Source organism: Nansenia antarctica, assembly GCF_963989245.1.
Source record: "Nansenia antarctica genome assembly, chromosome: 6".
Classification (NCBI taxonomy): Eukaryota; Metazoa; Chordata; class Actinopteri; order Argentiniformes; family Microstomatidae; genus Nansenia; species Nansenia antarctica.
In genome coordinates this window covers 25,317,328-25,339,827 of record NC_137676.1, presented here as the reverse complement: position 1 = coordinate 25,339,827, position 22,500 = coordinate 25,317,328, and the positions used below count along the sequence as shown (strand labels likewise).

Below are 22,500 nucleotides of genomic sequence, written 5' to 3'. Positions count from 1 at the left end.
GCTAGGGTTAGGGTTAGTGTTAGGGTTAGGGTTAGGGTATATTAAGGCCCAATCCCGATTCACCACTCTGGCTCCGTTTTCAACCCTAATCTCCCTTTTGCGCGTTCACGTGTAGCCGTAGTGGCGTCCCAATTCATTACTCATTTAGGGTTAGGGTTAGGGTTTTCCATGGCTCCAAACGGAGAAAATATTGACCCTCGTTCGATTCGGAGCCATGAGACTCCCTTCCGGCATGCATTGCGAAACATCTACAGAAATGTTCTTTTCGCTCTCGTAATACGGAAGCGAGCCTGAAATGTCATTTACTTTTTCTGGAATTACTTGTAATTAAAGACTTGAAAAAATATGATAACCATCGTATTATCTTAGTTTAATGTCATTTCAATGTATTATAGACCTTTTTTTACAACAAGCATAACACAAAAAGATCGCTATTATGCCGCTATTGTGCCTATGCAGGAGCGCCCCATGGAAGCGTCAAGCACAGCCTTCCCATAATATAATATATTCTATAATAATATAAGGAGCGCGATTCACATCGAGATGTACATTCCTGTTTAGAAATAAAAGATTACCTGTGGCGTTTGACAGCGGATGATGATAGACATATTTAATGTGAAGTTATCTATCTAACGTTAGGCTGATGTGTGCATGATAGACGCGCATGACCTATGTCCATGTTTTATTAACAGCTATGGCACGTATTGAATGAATGAATGAATGAATGAATGAATGAATGAATGGACTTTATTGTCATTGCTACAGTACAGGTACCAAACAACGACATTTAGGAGGGGTGGCTCCCCTGGTGTTAGGAAAGGAAAAAAAAAAAAAAACTTTTAGAAAAAGAATAAAATCACAAGAAGGTAAGGAGCTGGTTTACATAAATAAAGGCTATGTACACAATCCACTGTACTATACTGCACAGATAGTCAACTAGGGTTGTCATATTGCACAATAGTATTTTTTCACGTTATTTAAAGTGTCACAGTTTGCAGGCTTGAAATGTACATGTTTGTGCCTCAGCACTACACCTGATTTTTTCAGTCCAGCAGCTGCCATACAATCCGTCCAGACTGCCCAGGGCCCAGAACTTAGGTCTTTGCTGTGTTCAGGGCCTGGACGGCCCTGTGGTAGAAGCAGTTCTTCAGTCTGTTTGTCTTAGCGGCCGGGGTCCTGTACCTCCTTTTCGAGGGCAGCCTGATAAAGTGTACGTGCCCAGGGTGGGTCGGGTCCCTGGAGATCTTGGAGGCCTTCCTGAGACAGCGTGTGTTGTACAGCTCTTCCAGAGAGGGGAGGGGGGCGCAACAACCCGCAATCCTATCCGAGCAGTTGTTATTAGGTAATATTATTAATGGGTTGTATCATTCATTTAAATGCATTATAGACCTTTTCTTTATAACAAGCACAACAACAACAAACCGTTATTATGCCGATGTGCTGTGTGTCTAACGTTACAAGCTGATTTGTGCATGACAGCCGCGCATTGACATATTTCCATGTCTAATGTCTGATGTAGGCTACTAATGTCATTTCAATGCATTATAGACCTTTTCTTTATAACAAGCATAACAAAATGCTTAACATAGAAAGTTCCACAGTCCAGCGCGCTCAGGACAGAGGCCAGGACACCGGAGCCAGCAGGACAGACCGGAGCACTCATATCTGCGCGTTTGTCACAGGCTGACAGTCACCGTGTTCCGCTCCCCGACGCCAGTCCCATGGAAGTGTCAAGCACAGCGCGATTTCCATTTCAGAGATGTACAATCATGTTTATTTAGAAATAAATTATTACCTGTGGTGTTTGACAGCATGATAGGCGCGAATTTCCCCCCCTTGGTGGTATATGACGCTATATAGTTGTTATTATACCAAAACAACCGGCAATCTAATCCAAGCAGTTGTTATTACTATTATATATGTAGTTAACTAATGCAGTGGACAGCGGCTGTTTCTCCAGCGTTCCTGTCACATCGGATTTCGTAACGTCATAAAATTAAATCTGTAAGTCATGCATTTTTCCATGTTTCCCTTTGATGGCATATGACGCCGTAAATGTAACTGAAGTTCAGCCGCGAAGTTGTTGCACTGTTGTCCTAAATCAGTGCAGACTGGCAGGATAGGAGCACAGGTTTCATACAGGTTAGAGCTTATTCTGTCATGGTCTGATAATGAAGCATTGTTCTTTTTTATTTGATGACTTGTTTGATCGATTGATAGCGTTCAAGTTCATTCAAGTTGTGAATGAATCGCGATGACACGAATGACGTTTCAGTCGTGAAGGGTTGTCCCATTTCTTAGGGGAACCACTACGGCTTGTGGCTCTGTTCGGAGGCCTTGGCTCCAAAAGCGAGTGACTCCAAAACGAGCCGAAGTGGTAGAAAAGAGAATCGGGATTGGGCCAAAGAGGGCCCCCTAGGAGGGAGGGCCAGTAAGCCTCTGGTGCCTGCTCCTTTTTTTCCCATACCCAAGTGTTACATTGGGCTTAAGGTGCGGCCTGGGAAGCTCGGCAGGCTCGGTGGTGAGAACTGAGAGGAGAGGGGTAGGGTGAGGTGGTGAGAACTGAGAGGAGGGAGGTAGGGTGAGGTGGTGAGAACTGAGAGGAGAGGGGTAGGGTGAGGTGGGATGGGACAAAGGATCAGACCTAGGGGTGGGTTAGAGTCAACTCAAGGTTAGGGTCAGGGCTATGGTCAGGGTTAGGATCAGGGCTATGGTCAGGGTTAGGGTTAGGTTTACTGTTAGGGGTAGGGTTAGCGTTAGGGGTAGGGTTAGTGTTAGGGTTAGGGTTAGTGTTAGGGTTAGGGTTAGGCCCAATCCCGATTCTCTTTTTTACCACTTCGGCTCGTTTTGGAGTCACTCATTTTGGAGTCACTCGTTTTGGAGCCAGAGCCGTAGTGGTTCTCCGGGGGAAATGGGACAACCCTTCATGGGACAACCCTAATACGTCATCCGTAGTGTAATGAATGGGTTAATTCATAGTCAGGACAGCGCATGCGCCTTAGAGAGAGTTCGTGATATACCACTAGGTGACAGATAGGGCTTACACACCGGCAGTTCCGAACGCCGGTTCGCGTGCCGAAACCTCCGAACGTTGGCGCTGTCTGGCGAACGAGCCACGAACGATACACTGGTATGAACGCGGGCTCGTTCGCCAGACAGCGCCAACGTTCAGAGGTTTCGGCACGCGAACGCGAACCGGCGTTCGGAACTGCCGGTGTGAAAGAGGCCTGACAGGTGTCGAGAGAACCGAAGTTATACCTTTGTTGTTATACCTTTGTTGAACCCAGACTCAAGTGTCTTATGATTCTATGTCCAAGTGACATTACACGTAGTATCGTAGAAAAGCATTGACGCTCGCGATTCATTCACAACTTGAAGGAACTTGAACGCTATCAATCGATCAAACAAGTCATCAAATAAAAAAGAATAATGCTTCATTATCATGGGGGAGAGAAGTTCTACCCGGGATTTGTGTCGTATCAACACCATTCAAATGGTTTTGGATTCCCTGTCCTCTCCCCTATCCGGACACGTTTGAATTGTTCTCCTAACCCACGGTTAACCACAGCTATTAACCCGCAAAGGGTGCCTCCGGGCACCGTGTTTGTCCGTGAATAACACCGGCTATGAAGGTGGTACAAACACAATACTGCTTTGCTAACTTCACCATCGGTATACGGTCATTTTGAGCCATCAACCAACCCGCTGGCACCCTGGGAAGTTATGTTTCGAACCCCGAGAACATGAATAAATGTCTATCCGGAAAGAGTACACTCTCCTCGGCCGCGGCACGCGCCTCTCCTCGGTAAGGCGGAGGAACGAAAAGCTTACAGCAGGCGGTCTCCCATCCAGGTACTAACACGGCCCAACCCTGCCCAACCCTGCTTGATTTAGGACAACAGTGCAACAACTTCGAGGCTGAACTTTAGTTACATTTACGGCGTCATATGCCATCAAAGGGAAACATGGAAAAATGCATGACTTACAGATTTAATTTTATGACGTTACGAAATCCGATGTGACAGGACCCAGTGAGCAATTTTACGTTGATTAGACGTCTAAACAACGTCTAAATGGCCCGTAGACGTCTAGGCCAAATCGAGGCTAAATATAGGCCAAATTGGAAATTTAAAAAACGTCTATATTTAGACGTTGAAATGCCGTTGAAACATAGAAAGGGAAACAACGTCTATATTTCAACGGTATTTCAACGTCTTAACATAGACGTTGTTTCAATTTCCAATTTAGCCTAAATTTTGCTTAATTAGTTGACCCAATTAGTTGACTTAACTACCCAGGGGCCGAACTCGTTCACCGATGGCGGGCATGCCACCCATCGGCTCGCTCGCAGAAGCCCCGTCGGAAAAGTCGCGGTCTTTGGAAGTGCCTCTGAGACTTACCCAAGATGGCGGCCATGGTTGGGATATCAGTGGAAATTTGGGGAAGGTGGTGATTGTTGCTGTAGGTTAGGGTCACAGTGTGGTCGCAACAAACTATTTATTTTAAGGTTTGGGTGTAATAGGTGTATAGATATTGTTGTTAAAGACGTTTTGGAGTTGTTAAGGGGGAGAAAAAACGCTGAAAATGATACTAAATGTGTCTTAGGAAAAGCGGATTTGTAATAGTCCTAGTGCAAGCCCTACCCCTTGAAATCTAAGCCCTATGAATTGGGACAGCCCTTCACAGCGCCTACGTCATCAACAGTGGTTTAGACGCGGTACGGGGGACGCGTTGTGTTGCCGGCGAATTCTCTCTCCTGTGACCGGAGGAGATAGCAAAGATGGCGGCCGTTAGCATCACAAACACTATGATAACATCCTCTGTAGTATCTAGTCTATCTCAGTCACAGACATGTTCAACAACAAGGAAGGGATACAACTAATAAACATGTTAACTCACTATTCACCTTGTTATACAACAACTACTACTACTACTACTACAAGTGTCTATGACTACTGTTCATGTTAAATCCGTGTGGAGCTAATGCTATCGCGTCTCCACAGGCTAAAGTACAACTACACTAATATCCTTAACTTATGTCCTAATCACACTACTGTCATACAAGTCGTACCTTCTCCTTGACATGGACATAAACACACCTGCTACCTTCTTTGAAAGAAATCGCGGTTTATTCAGTGAAAACTAGTACACACAATCAACTAGTACATGATAGCACAACAATAGCATAGCATTCGCGAACACAGTCAGTCAATGCAACTAGCACAACAACTAGCGCCGTAGCTCTCATGTACTATACTACTAAACCAACGCATCATTTCTACTAACACAGTAATATGACATGATCACACTAGTCTAGTCGTGTTTCCCAGGAGGAGGATAAAGATGATGATAGATGATAGATGAGGATCTTCTTCTCCTGGGTTGATGGGAGCATGCCTATGTTCCCCGGGTCCTATGTTCCCCGGGTCCTATGTTCCCCGGTTCCCCACTTCCGAAAAAGGGTTCTATGTTCCCCGCTTCCGAAAAAGGGTTCTATGTTCCCCGCTTCCGAAAAAGGGTCCTATGTTCCCCGCCTGCCGTTGTGTCAAGCGACCTCATGTGTCGTTATGTGGTACTGCATGAGAGTTTGACTCTTTTTTTTGGGGGGGGGGGGGGGGGGGGTCTTAAGATGACTTGGAAATAATGAAGAACACAATGAATGTCATAGTATTGTCTCAGCATTTTATATAACTCCCTAGATAGATCATTTTCGAGATGGAATTGAAAATCTTATATTCCTAAAAGAACACCAGGGATATATATATACACATTATTACATATTTTTTCTATATTTTTGTCAAACGAAATCAAATAAATACAGTAGAGATATCAATCCAAAATATAGGCTTTTATTGCAACCAACAACAACAACAAAAAAACTATGTTTGTGCAAACATGGTGTTTGTTTCCAAGACCAAGCATCAAAATGCCAACCTATGGGACAATACTGTACATCCCATTGGCAGGACGTCACGTAACAGCGCAGTGTGTCTCTAGGTTACAGTGTCACATATCCCATAATATAATCCCTAAGTAACTAGCCAGTTTCCGTAGCACAGTGAGTGACATCTTCGAAATCGAAAACCCTGCTGTGCGGTTTTGAGCGACATTGAAAAATATGCTTTTCGTATTATATCTCGTTAACGGTACATGACTATGACTCAATTCAAAGTTCAGTTTGTTTAGCATGCTATTGTTATCATGGGAACATTTAGTTTGGAATTATAACCCATTGTGACGCTGAGATATTCGTCCATAAGCGACGGGTCCCCCCCCCCCTGATGAGCGTTTTACGAGGTACCATAAATATGCTTTTCGTATTCTATCTCGTTAACGGTACATGACTGAGACTCCATTCAATTTTTTGAGTGTTCAGCATGCTATTGTGATCATGGAGATCATGGAGAAAGCCTGATTAGTCACTTTTACAACGAGGTATGACTTGTAAGGATCATGCATTTGTGGATATGAGCAACACAGCTAAACGTGTGGGTAGCGGCCCAAAATTTTAAATTGTATGCATGGATTAAAGAAAGTGCATCATGGATACAACTGTGACAAAACAAAGAGTTTCCTCAGGTGTTTTTATTCAAACAATATATCCAGACAGTAGCAATCGATGGCCAATATCAGGCCTTAAACAAAGTGATAATGAACATTATAACATGAATACAAAGACATTTTGTAGATCAACTAAAAAGTCTGAATAGAGCAGATTAATGTCTGAATAGAGCAGATTAATGTATGAATAGAGCAGATTAATGTCTGAATAGAGCAGATTAATGTCTGAATAGAGCAGATTAATGTCTGAATAGAGCAGATTAATGTATGAATAGCGCAGATTAATGTGTGAATAGAGCAGATTAATGTCTGAATAGAGCAGATTAATGTATGAATAGAGCAGATTAATGTCTGAATAGAGCAGATTAATGTGTGAATAGAGCAGATTAATGTCTGAATAGAGCAGATTAATGTATGAATAGAGCAGATTAATGTCTGAATAGAGCAGATTAATGTCTGAATAGAGCAGATTAATGTCTGAATAGAGCAGATTAATGTATGAATAGAGCAGATTAATGTATGAATAGAGCAGATTAATGTCTGAATAGAGCAGATTAATGTGTGAATAGTAGGGATGCACCGAACATTCGGCCACCGAATGTATTCGGCCGAATATCGCAAAATAAAGCACATTCGGTATTCGGCCGAATGTGTGAAAACACCGAATGTTTACCACCGAATAGTGGCCGTGTTTTGATGACGCAATACAATTAAATATAACTCTCAACAGGCGCGCGGCGCGAGGCGACGCGCTTTCAAAACTGGCTGCGTTCGTAAATTCACTCAGGAAATCCGATCAGCACTCGTGGAATGCCTCTCGTCCAATCAAATGACTCGGTTTCTCTATGACGTCGGCCCAGTGTGCGCTCCAGCGCTCTCAGAGCGACTTTACGAACGCAACCTTACACTCATCTAGCTAGTTAGCTTAGCAGTCGTAGCGGAAGAAGCAGAGTTGTTGCCTTGTTGAAAACATATTCAGACTCCCAGCTGTTCTACACGAGTTTATGACATGCAGCTGTATCATGCGGTGGTTTCTATGCAAACCAGAGACTATAAAAACAAAAGATATTCATTCTGAAATAACATGAACTATTATCCTTACACTCAGGTGGACTCAATTCAACTTGTTGAATGACTTGTTGAAGACATTTAGCATTTGACCTTATTTTAAGAGTGACAAAGGGTCTGAATACTTATGTACATGAGGTATTTCTGTATTTACATTTTAATACATTTGCAAACATTAAAAAACGTTTTTACTTAGATTATGGGGTACTGTGTGTGGATTGATGGCAAATCTATTCAAAAATGTGAAAAAAGTGAAGGGGTCTAAATACTTTCTGAAGCCTATGTAGAGACAAATCATGAATATCATTAACTTGAACCCTGGAAAGCAGTAGAGATTAAATCCCACGATAATTAGTTATAATAAGTTATATATAAAAGTTCTTTTTTTTCAATCTCAATTTCTTTCTTTGAGAAGCATGAATAAAAAGCAAAATGTATTTAGTTTATGCAATGATAAAATTAAAAACTGCCGATACACATTCGGTATTCGGTATTCGGTACTCGGCCAAGTGTTTCCTTAAATTCGGCTTCGGCCTCGGCCAAGAATTTTCATTTCGGTGCATCCCTAGTGAATAGAGCAGATTAATGTCTGAATAGAGCAGATTAATGTATGAATAGAGCAGATTAATGTCTGAATAGAGCAGATTAATGTCTGAATAGAGCAGATTAATGTATACATAGAGCAGATTCATGTATGAATAGAGCAGATTAATGTATGAATAGAGCAGATTAATGTATGAATAGAGCAGATTAAGCATATGTATTGGAATTATAACCCATTGTGACGCGGAGATATTCGGCCGTAAACGACGCCCCCCCCCCCCCCCACCGCTGCTGCTCAGAGAACCGCTTCCTGGATGAAACTCCCGCTGACAGCGGGGCGAGAGAATATTTCTACCCGGGAATTCGCTCCTTGCTGTGTCGACGGTGATAGGAGTGTAGGATCGACACCATTCAAATGGTTTTGGATTCCCTGTCCTCTCCCCTATCCGGACACGTTTTAATTGTTATCCTCACCCACGGTAAATCACAGTTATTAATTATTCCATTTTGAATTGCACTTGCATTAATTAGTTAGGCCACATTTAGGGTTAGGGTTAAGGTTAGGGTTAGGGTTAGGGTAACCATAGGGTTTCCAATTCAAAATGGAATAATCCCGAGAGAAGCCCCGACAGGCGCACATAACAGGCGCACCCCTGCGCTATCAGAACGAGCTACCCCAATGTCACGTCGGAATTCGACGTTTGGATGCAAATGTCACGTCAGAATTCGACGTTTGTCCATCAACGTCGAATTCTGACGTCTGCCGTGTGAGACCAGGCTGATTAGAGTTAGTAGATTTGTGACAGCCCCCCAGTGTGTCTGAATTGGAGTCCTAGTATACTGTACTTCCAAATGGTTTAGCATGGGGGGTCAGGTTCAGTACTAGATTTGGGCCGAGGTCCAATAGTGTCCTACCTACAAAAGGTTTTGTACATATAATCATTTTGTTCATATAATAATGTTGTACACATAGTAATCCACAGTATGATTATGTATTTGTGTATGTTGTTTAAAAAAGAAAAAGAAAAAAATTAAAAAAAAGTATAATTATGTATTTGTGTATGTTGTTTAAAAAAAAAAAAAAAAAAAAAACTCATGCAGTACTACATAACGACACCTGGGGTCGCTTGACACAACGGCAGGCGGGGAATATACGGAAGCGGGGAACATAGAACCCTTTTTCGGAAGCGGGGAACATAGAACCTTTTCTCGGAAGTTTTCGGAAGAGGGGAACATAGAACCCTTTTTTTTTTTTTTGCTAAGAAACCGGGGAACATAGGACCCGGGGAACATAGGACCCGGGGAACATAGGGATGACCCCGGGTTGATGACGAAAGATGGCGGCCGTTAGCATCACACACACTATGCTAACAACACTATGATAACATCCTCCGTAGTATCTAGGATAAACGGGTTATTTTGATAAACTGGACACATTTTGTGAATATATATGGTTACTTTCTCGCCTGAAAACATATAAAAACGTCATAAAATGACATATTAACACTTGTAGAGCCAAATTACAGATTGTAGCCAATGGCGGCCAAAATTGAGGATTTTATATTTGTAGATGATTCGCAATGCATCCTGGTATCAAGGGGTAGCGTACCTCTAGCCCTTCGAAGCTAGTCTGGTCCTGAAATCCCTCGAAACGAAGTAATAGTTAGCCCTCCCCCTTACCCCTAGCCCTCGATGAAATATGAATTGGGACAGCCCTCGCCCTAAACGTGAACGCGCAAATCGAGCCATAGGGGTGAAAACGAAGGGCTAGGGGTGAATTGGGATTGGGCCTAAGTGAGTGTTGGAATTGTTTTAGGGGGAGAGGAATTGTTGAGAACTGATGCTGAATGTGTTAGGAAGGGCGAGTTATATTAGTTCTGGTTCGATATGGGGAATACTAGAGTAATTGGAGTACTACCCCTGGGTAGTCTTAATCAACTCGTCTGGGACGTATTCTGACAGTTTAGAGGGGTTTAATAACGGTTTTAATGCATTTAAGATAAGTAGAAAATATGTTTAGACACAGACCGCATTTAGCTGGGTTAAAGGACAGCGATGTATAGACGCAATTTAAACCACCTCTTCTGCATGAATAACTATGCTAGACTACATGGAATCTCAGACTAAATGACGGTCTGGTACATATTTTGACAATCTACAGGCGTTTAGGGTATTAATTTAAACTCAACGTGCTGCTAGACTAAAACAGGTTTAGACACAGACCGCATTTATCTGGGTTAAAGGACAGCGACGTATAGACGCAATTTAAACCACCACTTCTGCTAGGATAACTATGCTAGACTATATGAATCTCATACTACATGACGTCTGGGACGTATTCTGACAGTTTAGAGGGGTTTAATAACGGTTTTCATGCATTTAAGATAAGTAGAAAATATAGCCGTAATATAGCTGGTTTATATGATGGCCAAGCGTAGACGCGAGGTTGAAAAGACGTCTATTGCTCAGAGGGGAACGCCTATCATGCTGTCAAACACCACAGGTAATAATTTATTTCTAAATAAACATGATTGTACATCTCTGAAATGTGAATCGCGCACCGATTTATTTCTATTGGGAAGGCTGACGCCGGGGCAGCCTGTGACAAAAGCGCTCCGGTGTCCTGCGCGCTCCGGTGTCCTGCGCGCTGTCCCAAGCCTTCAACCTTCAACTTACCACCACCTTAAAGCGGACAAAAGGCTGTATTACAAAATAGACAGTAAACACACACACACACACACACACACACACACGTCAGTCACCATCATTTATATTTGTATAGAATTACAGAATTGATGGGCTGAGGCTAGTTATGTTACAGTATGTATATCAGGGCAGACTCTGGGCTCACCACTTATATTGTATTGATTGTCTTGTCCTGTGTTATATGACGATATATTACATGTATTGTTGGCCTGTGTATAGTACTGTGAAATCAAATCCCCCCTGGGACATTAAACAAACTTAGTTAGTTAGCGTTACATCTTAGGATAGATTTGAGTCATGTTCTGTATACATACATACTACAATAAGGGCATACTTAATGTGGTTACTTCATGTTTACTAGCTGTAACATTAACGTTACATCATTATTTTTCACTTGTTACTCAGTCAACCAGAGTGCAGATATCAAAGACTATCAGCCTGTTATTCACTTTATTTGTATAAGTATTATCCTTTGTTTGATTTCTTACCATGTACCGTAACAGTACCTTGCTATGTTTCATTTTCATTATAAACATAACGTTATGTTATGATAGCCAGCTAGCATTAGCAAACCGGAAAAGTAGTGTCAGTGAGTCAGTCACCTTTCTAATAAGATTCACAAACCTGAAACATCATCTATGTCATCACTGCTGGTGATGTCATTGTTGTCAGCTGCTGATACTGCTGCTGCAACAGTTCTTGGCGCTTGTTTTGTTGAAAAAAACTTTGGGATATCCATGCTTTCAAAGTCAGGCACTGATTGAGATCACGTCTTCTTCAGGGCAGGGCAGGCTACGCAGTACGCAGGCTAATGTCGCGCAGCTGCTGCCTCTCTGTTGGACTCCGGTACTGCACGTTACTCACGAGAGTTTTTATTTATTTATTTAAAAATAAAATAAAAAAATAAGTAAAACATTCGGGGCTTTTCAGAAAACATCCGGGGCTTGAGCCCAAGTAGCCACCCCCTAGCGCCGCCCCTGGTTGTTATGCTTGTTGTAAAGAAAAGGTCTATAATGCATTGAAATGACATTAAACTATATAACCCATCAACAATATTACATAATAACAACTGCTCGGATAGGATTGCGGGTTGTTTTGGTTTAATACGTGCCATAGCTGTAAATAAAACATGTCATGCGCGTCTATCATGCACACATCAGCCTAACGTTAGATAGATAACTTCACATTAAATATGTCTATCATCATCCGCTGTCAAACGCCAAAGGTAATCTTTTATTTCTAAACAGGAATGTACATCTCGATGTGAATCGCGCTCCTTATATTGTTATATAATATATTATATTATGGGAAGGCTCAGCGCTGTGCTTGACGCTTCAATGGGGCTCTCCTGCATAGGCACAATAGCGGCATAATAGCGATCTTTTTGTGTTATGTTTGTTGTAAATAAAAGGTCTATGATGCATTGAAATGACATTAAACTAAGATAATACGATGGTTATCATATTTTTTCAAGTCTTTAATTACAAGTAATTCCAGAAAAAGTAAATGACATTTCAGGCTCGCTTCCGTATTACGAGAGCGAAAAGAACATTTCTGTAGATGTTTCGCAATGCATGCCGGAAGGGAGTCTCATGGCTCCGAATCGAACGAGGGTCAAGATTTTCTCCGTTTGGAGCCATGGAAAACCCTAACCCTATCCCTAACCCTAAATGAGTAATGAATTGGGACGCCACTACGGCTACACGTGAACGCGCAAAAGGGAGATTAGGGTTGAAAACGGAGCCAGAGTGGTGAATCGGGATTGGGCCGCTCAAGGGTTTTCTTCATCATATCATTATATTCCAGATTAGTAGAGCCAATGACGGCAATTAATTATGATAAAACATGAGTATAAACTAAGTATAGTCATTCATTAAACATATAAACAATTTTAAAAAACGGGACAATTGCAACCAATGTGACCCCTCAATAAAGACCATTCATTCATTCATTCATTCATTCATTCATACCAGAGACATGCTTCTCAGGGATTCACCTCGTGCCTCAGAATATATTTGATCTCCAGCAGAGGGCGCCATAACATCATGTAGCTCCCTATCTGGTTTGCCTCAGTGGTGATGGTCATGGGAAGGCCGACATTCGACTGGTTCTTATTGTGCATCATCATTTACATGGGAAAGTGTGTCCAAACTTTTGACTGGTACTGTATGCAGGTTATAAACACTTAGAATAGTAGAATAAGACATTTACTGTGAATGGACAGTTACAATTATTTTTATTTAAAATGTTTATATTTATAATCACTTCCTATCACTGTCTTCAAATTGTGTTTCTGAGTGACCATGCCTCTCTCTCTCTCTCTCTCTCTCTCTCTCTCTCTCTCTCTCTGTCTCTCTCTCTCTCTCTCTCTCTCTCTCTCTCTCTGTGTCTCTCTTTCTCTGTGTGTGTCTCTCTCTCTGTGTGTTCTCTTTCTCTGTGTCTCTCTGTGTGTGTGTGTGTCTCTCTCTCTCTCTCTCTCTCTCTCTCTCTCTCTCTCTCTGTGTCTCTCTCTCTCTCTGTGTCTCTCTTTCTCTGTGTGTGTCTCTCTCTCTCTCTCTGTATCTCTCTTTCTCTGTGTCTCTCTCTCTCTCTGTGTCTCTCTTTCTCTGTGTTTGTCCCTCTCTCTGTCTCTCTCTCTCTCTCTCTCTCTCTGTCCCTCTTTCTCCCTCTCTCTCTCCCCCTCTCTGTCCCTCTCTCTCTGTCCCTCTCTCTCTCTCTGTCCCTCTCTCTCTCTGTCCCTCTCCCTCCCTCTCTCTCTTTCTCCCTCTCTGTCCCTCTCTCTCTCTGTCCCTCTGTCCCCCTCTCTCTCTCTGTCCCTCTCTCTCTCTGTCCCTCTCTCTCTCTGTCTCTCTCTCTGTCTCTCTTCCTCTGTCCCTCTCTCTCTCTCTTCCTCTCTCTCTATCTCTCTATCTTCCTCTTCTCTCTCTCTCTCTCTCTCTCTCTCTCTGTCTCTCTTTCTCCCCCCTCTCTCTCTCTCTCTCTCCCTCTCTCTCTCTCTCTCTCTCTCTTCCTCTGTCCCTCTCTCTCCCTCTGTCTCTCTCTCTGTCTCTCTTCCTCTGTCCCCCCCTCTCTCTCTCTCTCTCTCTCTCTCTCTCTCTCTCTCTCTCTCTCTCTTCTCTCTCTCTCTCTATCTCTCTCTCTCTTCCTCTGTCCCTCTCTCTCCCTCTGTCTCTCTCTCTCTGTCTCTCTTCCTCTGTCCCTCTCTCTCTCTCTCTCTCTCTCTCTCTCTATCTCTCTCTCTCTCTTCCTCTTCTCTGCAGTTGTACAGATGGGAGCAGCAGCAGAGCCAGCTCGGGCAGCTTCTCCGCAGACAGGCGACCCAACTGGACTCCCTGGGGGTTCCTGTGCTGGTGGGCCCAGGCCCGGCGCACCGACCCCTCTCCCGCGCCCAGTCCTCCCCGGCCTCCACCTCCCCCCCCCTGCCTCCGTCCAGCGAGGTCCCCCTGTCCCTGCCCAGCACCGGGCCTGAGACCCCCATCCAGCTCCGCTACACCACCGGTGAGGAGCTCAGGAGGAGACACTGCACACACACACTACTTTATATCAGAGCAGGGGCCTCATTTATAGAAAGTACTTAGATCAATCATTTTGATCTTACCCGCGTCGTACGTAGAAAACCACGTCAACGTAGTGATTTATACAATTTCCTTGCCTTACCTACTGGTTATGCAGAGTTATTACAGCCATGTGAGCCGCACTGCCTAAACTGTAATTCATGCGAAGTCAACGTGACTCGTAATAAAATTAACGATGTTGTTATTAGCCGAGAAAATGAGTTTAATTCAAGATTTAAAGGGAACTGATGTTTATGATTGTATTTCAGTCTTCCTTACACACAACTACTTTATATCAGAGCAGGGTTCCCACGGGTCCTTGAATTTGAGAAGACGAAATCAAGGTCTTAAAGGTTTTTGAAAATAGACATGGGTCATTGAAAGTGCCTGAATTCCCCTCTCTCTCTCTCTCTCTCTCTCTCTAAAAAATATATATTCAAAAATGTTTTACTTAGCTCGTCAACTAGTTCTGTGTCCTTGAATTTGAGGGAATTGAGTCTTGAAAGTCCTTGAAAGTCCTTGAAAGGTGCTTGAATTTGATGTTTCAGAAGGTGTGGGAACCCTGTCAGAGCCGCAGATATATATATATATATACCTACATACAGAGTATATATAATAGAGGTTTCGTTTAGGTATCTATTTATCTAGCCTATTTGAGATTGTGTACCCTAATGGGTGCATTTAGTGACACAGTGCAGAATTGCATAACAGTGCAGATGATACAACAGTACACGTGTGTGTGTGTGTGTGTGTGTGTGTGTGTGTGTAGGCTTGGTGTACGACTCTCAGATGTTAAAGCACCAGTGCACCTGTGGCGACAACAGCCGTCACCCAGAGCATGCTGGGAGGATCCAGAGCATCTGGTCCAGGCTGCAGGAGCGAGGCCTGAGGAGCCAGTGTGAGGTACGACGTTACGCTACCACACCCCAACACTGCTCTCCTTCACCCACGGTGACACCACACCACAACACAGCACACCTACAGCAGGGTTAGACACCACACACCTACAGCAGGTTCGGCCAGTGGAGGTGGAAATCAGAGGACGGGGCTCGTTGTCATGTGCGGAGCGGAACAGTATCAAACAGTTTTTACCGCCACACGTTTCCAGGTCTCCCTTGTGAAAGGGGGGGTCCTGTGGCCGGCTGTGTTGCAGGAGGTAGAGCCGCCGTCTAATGATCGCAAGGTTGGCAGATCGGCGGTTCGAGCCCCGGCTGGCCACATGTCGAAGTGTCCTTGGGCAAGACACTGAACCCCAAATTGCTCCCAGTGAGCGGGTCGGCACCTTGCACAAGGCTGTTGTAAAGCGCTTTGGATAAAGGCGCTATATAAATGCAGTCCATTTACCATTTACCATCCATTTACCTCCGACATGGACAGGACTTCCTGGTTAAAGAAAGATGACGTTGTGTTATATGATGCACCGTGACCAGGGCTGGACTGGGACAAAAATTAGGCCCTGCCATGTGGCTCAGACCGGCCCAACACAATCGGTCCGACACCGCCGATCAACATGCTGGCAGTCTGTTGAATATACCATTTGTAAAACCCCTTATGTAGCTCAAGCCCCTCTTGCCTATCACCTTCACCACATCCACAACACACTCCAAAACCTGGCGTTTCTTTCTTACTTGCTGCCTATGAGCAGACATCTGACTGCCAGCAAACTTGCTCTGGATATCTCCTTTTCTACTTCTTAGAAAATAGGCTTCAGCACACTTTCGGTGTGTAGCACTCTTTTCATGCTCCTCCACATTCTGTTGCGCACGTCTCCATCCTGTCATTCCAGTAATACATTTTCTGGGGTCAGTGCTATTGCCAAATGCCATACAGACAAAACAAAACAATGTATGCTGTTCTTCGCAATATGTGAGCCACTTCCTACTGGTGCCATCTGCACATGTGAAATACTTTTGTGCCGCTGTATTTTTGGTTCTCTGCTGAGGGTGGTAATCTAAAAAGTGATCTAGCATGGAAGGCTCAGGACAGGCAAAGTAATTGAAGTCCTGAACGTGGCACTCTGTTTCCTCTGTTTCATCTTTTTCTCTCTCCTTTTCCTCTCTTTCCCTGACACTCTGCTTTTCTGGGGAGGGCAGCAGCAGCTCAACCTGGTTCAACAAGACATGGACAGAGAAGTAAACTAACTGGTTGTCAAAATCAGCAAAGTTCTCATTTACATGTACACACAGGCTGCATGATTGCATTATGTTACACCAGAAGCCCAGTCATTTCAAATGGAAGGTTGCAAGACAACATTATTGGGTTGCAGACTGCATGAGTTTTATTTCTCCATGCAATAAAAAGCATTCATTAGTTCTGAACTAGGCTAGTGTAGATTTAAAAAAAAAAAAAAATAATTCAAATAAAAAGTATTATTAACACCCATTGTTGGTATTGCATTTATGTCAGTGACAGTGATACCTCAACTTGCTAGCTAGCAACAAAATAGAAAGTCACAAAATGCAGAACACCCCCATCTAACGTTAGCTATAGAGTCCACAGCCAAGCAGCACTAACGTTACACCACGAGAGAGATCACTGTGTGTGCATGAATTCCAGCCAAGTCCTGGTGAAGCGCAATGCAATCATGCTGCCTGTACGGGTTAGCATAAGTCATGAGACATTCTCTGCTGCTGCTCCCTTAATCTGGCCAATGCAAGCGACTAACATAACTTTGCTTTTGTAAAACCAAGTAACAACATTGCTTACCTCTCTAGCTGTGTCCTCTGTCTCCTCCTCAATTGCTAACGGCACATCAGTGCTAACGTTAGTTAGCGGTAAAGATTTTGCTGTGGCAGCCGCAGCTGTAGTAGCTTCTTACTTTTTTTCTCCCTAATTTTCTGGGCAACCCCTTTCACTATCTTATCTACGGACATGACACTGTACTTGGGTTGTCGGCCGAGGGATCAGAGTGGGGGAGGGGGCCGATGGACAGCAGGGCCTAAGCATGTGATTGGGCCAGCCCATGTGCTAGTATAAACGGGGGCCGCCGCTTGATTCAGCGCTAGTTGATGCCGCGTTATTTTGGGCCGCGCTAGTTTGGGCTCGGCGGTGCTATTATTATTATTTTATTTATTTTTTTAATTGGGGGGGGGGGGGGGGGGGGGGGTCAGGCGGCCCGACCGGCCCAAAACTAGCGCGGCCCATCTGCCAGCGGGCAGAAAGATTGTATGGCCAGTCCAGCGGTGACCGTGACGCTACACTTCACAGCCTTTCAGTCCAGACTGTGGCTTGGCCTCGGGAGCCGGTGTGAGGTCCAGTAGGCTACTCTACGCTCCGCCACACACCATCACTCACCAGAGGCCTGGGGGATCTCCTGCTGCCAGCTAGGCTGGACCCTGACATGGCAAACCTCCTTTACATCCCCAGTGTGTGTGTGCGCGTTATGATCATTGTTTTTGAATTGTGTGTGTGTGTGTGTGTGTGTGTTTTCTGTCTAGTGTATCAGAGGCAGGAAGGCTACTCTAGAGGAGCTGCAGTCGGTCCACTCTGAGAAACACGTTCTGCTGTACGGCACCAACCCACTCACCCGCCTCAGACTGGACCACCGCAAGCTCGCTGGTGAGACACACACACACACACACATTTGTTGTGTTATTTATTGATAGTACTGTATGTATTCATGAGTATACATGAATCGTATACATCAATCTATCGTTCTTTTGCAGGGATCTTATCTCAACGGATGTTTGTGATGCTACCAAGTGGCGGAGTCGGGGTGAGATCACAAACACATGCATACACACACACACACACACACACACACACTTACACGCACACACACTTACACACACACACTTACACACACACACACACACACACATACACACACACACACACACACACACAAACACACACACTTACTTAAAAAAAGAAAAAAAACACAATCAAAAAGTCATGCGAAATCTTTCCACTTATCTAATCACATTACAGAACAGCAAACATTACACGCTTGATTATGGCTCATTACACAATTAGGCTAATGGATCTCCACATTGTTGATGCTGTTGTCGTTGGCTAGGACAGGGCTTTAACACCAATCAGATATCAAAGGCAAAAGAGAAGCTGAGAGATGTGAAGGAGAAGGAGAAAGAAGAGTGAGAGGAGAGGTGGACTCTGGGGGACATTGTTGCTTGGAGGAGTGTTGGAGGTACTGTGTAAGAATGAACACTGTAGAAGAGGAGAAAGAGGGGAGGATGAGAGGAAGAAGATGAGTAGAAGTAGAGAGGAACAGAGGGAAAGCGATAGAGAGAGAGAGCAGTGCAGAGTTAAAGGAAGGGGGTGGGGATGGTGTTGATAAGGCCGCCTGATCTGCCTGGATTTCCCTGGGCTCCTCTGGTGAAGTGAGCTGAGTGGAACAAGATGCTCGGTGATAAAAGAAATTCCTCTGATTTCATTGTTCCGCCGTGCCAAACCGCCAGAAAATTTCCGGTTTTGAAACATGGAATAACAAAGAATGAACGGGCGAGAGAGAGAGAGAGAAAGAGAGGGAGAGAGAGAGAGAGAGGGTGGGAGTGAGAGAGAGAGAGAGAGGGAGAGAGAGAGAGAGAGAGGGTGGGAGAGAGAGAGAGAGAGAGAGAGAGAGAGAGGGAGAGGGAGAGAGAGGGTGGGTGGGAGAGGGAGGGTGGGAGAGAGAGGGAGAGAGGGAGGGTGGGAGAGAGAGAGAGAGAGAGAGGGAGAGGGAGAGAGAGGGTGGGAGAGAGGGAGAGAGAGAGGAATTCTGAGAAAGAAAGGATGAGCGAGCGAGAGAGAGAATTTCAGGAGAGAAAAAAACTGTAAGAAGTGTGTGTACCCCTCTGAGTGTTGTCATCAGCTGCAGTTAGAATCAGTCTGTGGTGACGTGTGGTAAACGTTACCCGCGCCCATCAACCCACGTTTGACTTCCCAGTCATGCTACTCTTTATGAGGTAGTCATGCACAGTACAGTACAGTAGGTCTGTAGTCTGATACCATACCACTCACCACAGTCTGTCAAGACTGTTTACTCATTGTTTCGTCAAGTCGGTGACAAAAGTGACATCCACACTGCAAAAACGTCAGCTCTCAAAAACAAGGGACAAAAATAAATAAAATGGGGAAAATAGGACTTAAAATAAGCTAAATGAACAGGAAAATTTCACTCGTCCCTATTTTTTCAAAACAATTCAAAGATATCTTAAAACGGTCCCGCCCTTGTCCTTCATATGATTGGCTGGCTTTGTGTGACGGACAGGTGGATAACGATACGGTCTGGAATGAGATGCACACGGCCACGGGGTCCAGGATGGCTGCGGGCAGCGTGACAGAGCTGGCCTTCAGGGTGGTCACGGGGGAGCTGAAGGTGACACTCTCACACACACACACACACACACACACACACACACACACTCTCACACTCTCACACACTCTCACACTCTCACACACTCACACACTCTCACACACACACACTCTCACACATTTGAGATGCTTTATTTATCATTCATTTACGTTTGTGACTGTGCAGCAACCATCGTACACATACGATATTAACACAGAGGATGTTTCACATGTGGGTTAACAGATACAATAGCATTACTGTTAAACAGTATCTACTCTAAAAGCAACGCCGTCTCCATATTGAGAGCTAACGATAATAGCAGATATGGAGCAACACCTAGTTAACTGTTTAGCCTTTCTCTGGGAGATGTGGGCAATCTGAAGGCCCCTAACCACCAGCTTGTGAACATGACCCAGGCTGCCAAACATGAAGACTAAAAGATGACATTTGTAGCCTAGTTGTGAGATGTTCAGCTTGAGCTGCTGATATTTCAGCAACTTGGGTAAAAAGGCTTCCTCCAGGCTGTGGTCGACACACACACACACACGCTGTGGACTCTGCTGAGGGCAATGCACACATTGTTCCACAACGAGCCAGCAAGGAGGGAACGTTACAGCGCTGTAACATGTACAGTCTTCCCTTTGTGGTTCTGTGTCCACCACTGGGCTGAAAGCCTGCCTGTGGTGCAGAGGGCTGTCTGTCTGTCTGTATGTCTGTCTGCATGCACGGGTCTGTTGTTTACTGTTGTGTCTGTTCTGATGTCCAACATGAATACAATTCATGAATCCGTTCTTATGCTGAACGTGAAAAAAACAAACAAACTGTTATGGCCGTGAAATAGGTCTTAAATTATTTTAAAAGTCGTCTTAAAAAGCTCTTAAAAGTCTTCTGTTTGACTTGTTGAAACCTGCAGGAACCCTGACACAGCTGGCTAGAAGTCTGATATCCAATTGTTGTTTTAGTGGAATAGAGAATCTACGTTTTCACAACTTCTATTCCCTGCTCACAGAATGGATTCGCAGTGGTGAGGCCCCCTGGACACCATGCAGCCCACTCTAGCCCCTCGTAAGTACTGCACCACACACACACACACACACACATGGGCCAGGAGAGGTCTCTGAAAGATTTTCAAAGGGTTCACTACACTTCAAAAGTACTTTCCAAGAGGGTGTGCGTGTGTGTGTGCGTGCGTGCGTGCGTGCGTGCGTGTTTGTAGGTGTGTGTGTGTGTGTGTGTACATGTGTGTGTGTGTGTGTGTGTGTGTGCGTACGTGAGTGTTTGTAGTGTGTGTGTAGGTGTGTGTGTGTGTGTGTGTGTGTGTGTGTGTGTGTGTGTGTGAGAGAGAGAGAGAGAGAGAGAGAGAGAGAGAGAGAGAGAGAGAGAGAGAGAGAGAGAGAGAGAGAGAGAGAGAGAGAGAGAGAGAGAGAGGGCATGTTACAGTATGTGATTGATTGTAAGGAGCAGTGTGTTCTACCTGCTCACAGAAAATAAATCTGCCTGCTTCGCAAAAACGCACGTTGAACTCTGCTGTCGCCCTAGGACCACCTCCGTGCATACGTGTGTGCATGTGTGTGCGTGAGGCGTGTGTGTCAGTCTTAGATAGCAAGGCATTAGTAGGCTAACCACATTCAGCTGTGTATGTGTGTGTGCTCAGCAGAGCTTGTCAGTGGTTATTTATGGGTTGATAATGACTTTTCTGGATGAGGGGAGTTGGACAGCAGATATGATATACTGTCACACTCTTCGAAGTTTATGACTCCTGTCTCCTGCTGACACCACCGCTTTCAACATTCCTTTTTCAGTTTTTCCTACGTCGACACTTTTACATTCACACCTTCTTTGTCCTCTACGCATACCGGTCTGAGGCACAATGTGTCATTGTGTCATGTTGAGGTCATTCTCTGAAACAGCCTCATACATTTCATCAGAAAGTTGCGCGAACTTTGATTTCAACCCTTTTTTCACCGTTTGTGTTGTTTGTGTTTTTCCGGCGACAAGCGAAGTGAAACAGCGCTCGCGGCCGGTAAAGGAGGGTAGCTTCATGGCGATATGAACACCCCTCCTCACGTTTCACCCCATGTCTTTTTGAGCGGCTATGAAAAGGCAGGTGAAACACCTTGTGAGAGACGGTCCTAAAGAAACTATTTTGTTGTTGTTGGGGTTTTCACTTTCAAATGTTACAAAATATGTTCCCATTTGAATTCCCAAACGGATAGCTGTCATGTATGTAGTGGGTACATTCACAACAGAGTCATTTGATAGCTCATGTGTGTAGTGGGTACTAGCTCTCATGTGTGTAGTGGGTACTAGCTCTCATGTGTGTAGTGGGTACTAGCTCTCATGTGTGTAGTGGGTACTAGCTCTCATGTATGTAGTGGGGACATTCACAACAGAGTCATTTGGGGGACATAATAAGTCCTAATAATGCCGTACACGTCTGTCTGTCCAAAGGGGTTTCTGCTTCTTCAACTCTGTTGCCATAGCAGCCAAGCAACTCCAACAGAAACTCAGCGTCAGTAAGATTCTCATCGTGGACTGGGTAAGAGACCTTCGCTATCACTGGTCCCCACATGGGATCTAAACACATAAACACACCCACACACACACACACACACACACACACACACACAGAGACACACTGTTCTTGAGCACACCGTACAGTAGCACACATATTGATAATTGAGCAGCACAGCCATTTCTGGTCCCCATATGGGATCTAAACACAAACACACACACATATGAATGCATGCACTCACATGCACTCACAAACACACA

General features: G+C 44.4%; 1 protein-coding gene across 1 annotated transcript in view; it reads left to right on the top strand.

Moving 5' to 3' along the window:
- The window catches only part of LOC308160399 (histone deacetylase 7-like), a gene marked incomplete at both ends in the record, with an annotated part of 57,359 nt that overhangs the window by 18,621 nt on the left and 16,238 nt on the right, over window positions 1-22,500 (top strand). Inside the window, 7 exons of the mRNA XM_080534313.1 lie at window positions 14,139-14,376; window positions 15,202-15,335; window positions 17,870-17,990; window positions 18,098-18,147; window positions 19,642-19,749; window positions 20,735-20,790; window positions 22,177-22,264. Coding sequence (XP_080390439.1) covers window positions 14,139-14,376; window positions 15,202-15,335; window positions 17,870-17,990; window positions 18,098-18,147; window positions 19,642-19,749; window positions 20,735-20,790; window positions 22,177-22,264 — 795 coding nt within the window. The remainder of the gene's footprint in view (window positions 1-14,138; window positions 14,377-15,201; window positions 15,336-17,869; window positions 17,991-18,097; window positions 18,148-19,641; window positions 19,750-20,734; window positions 20,791-22,176; window positions 22,265-22,500) is intronic.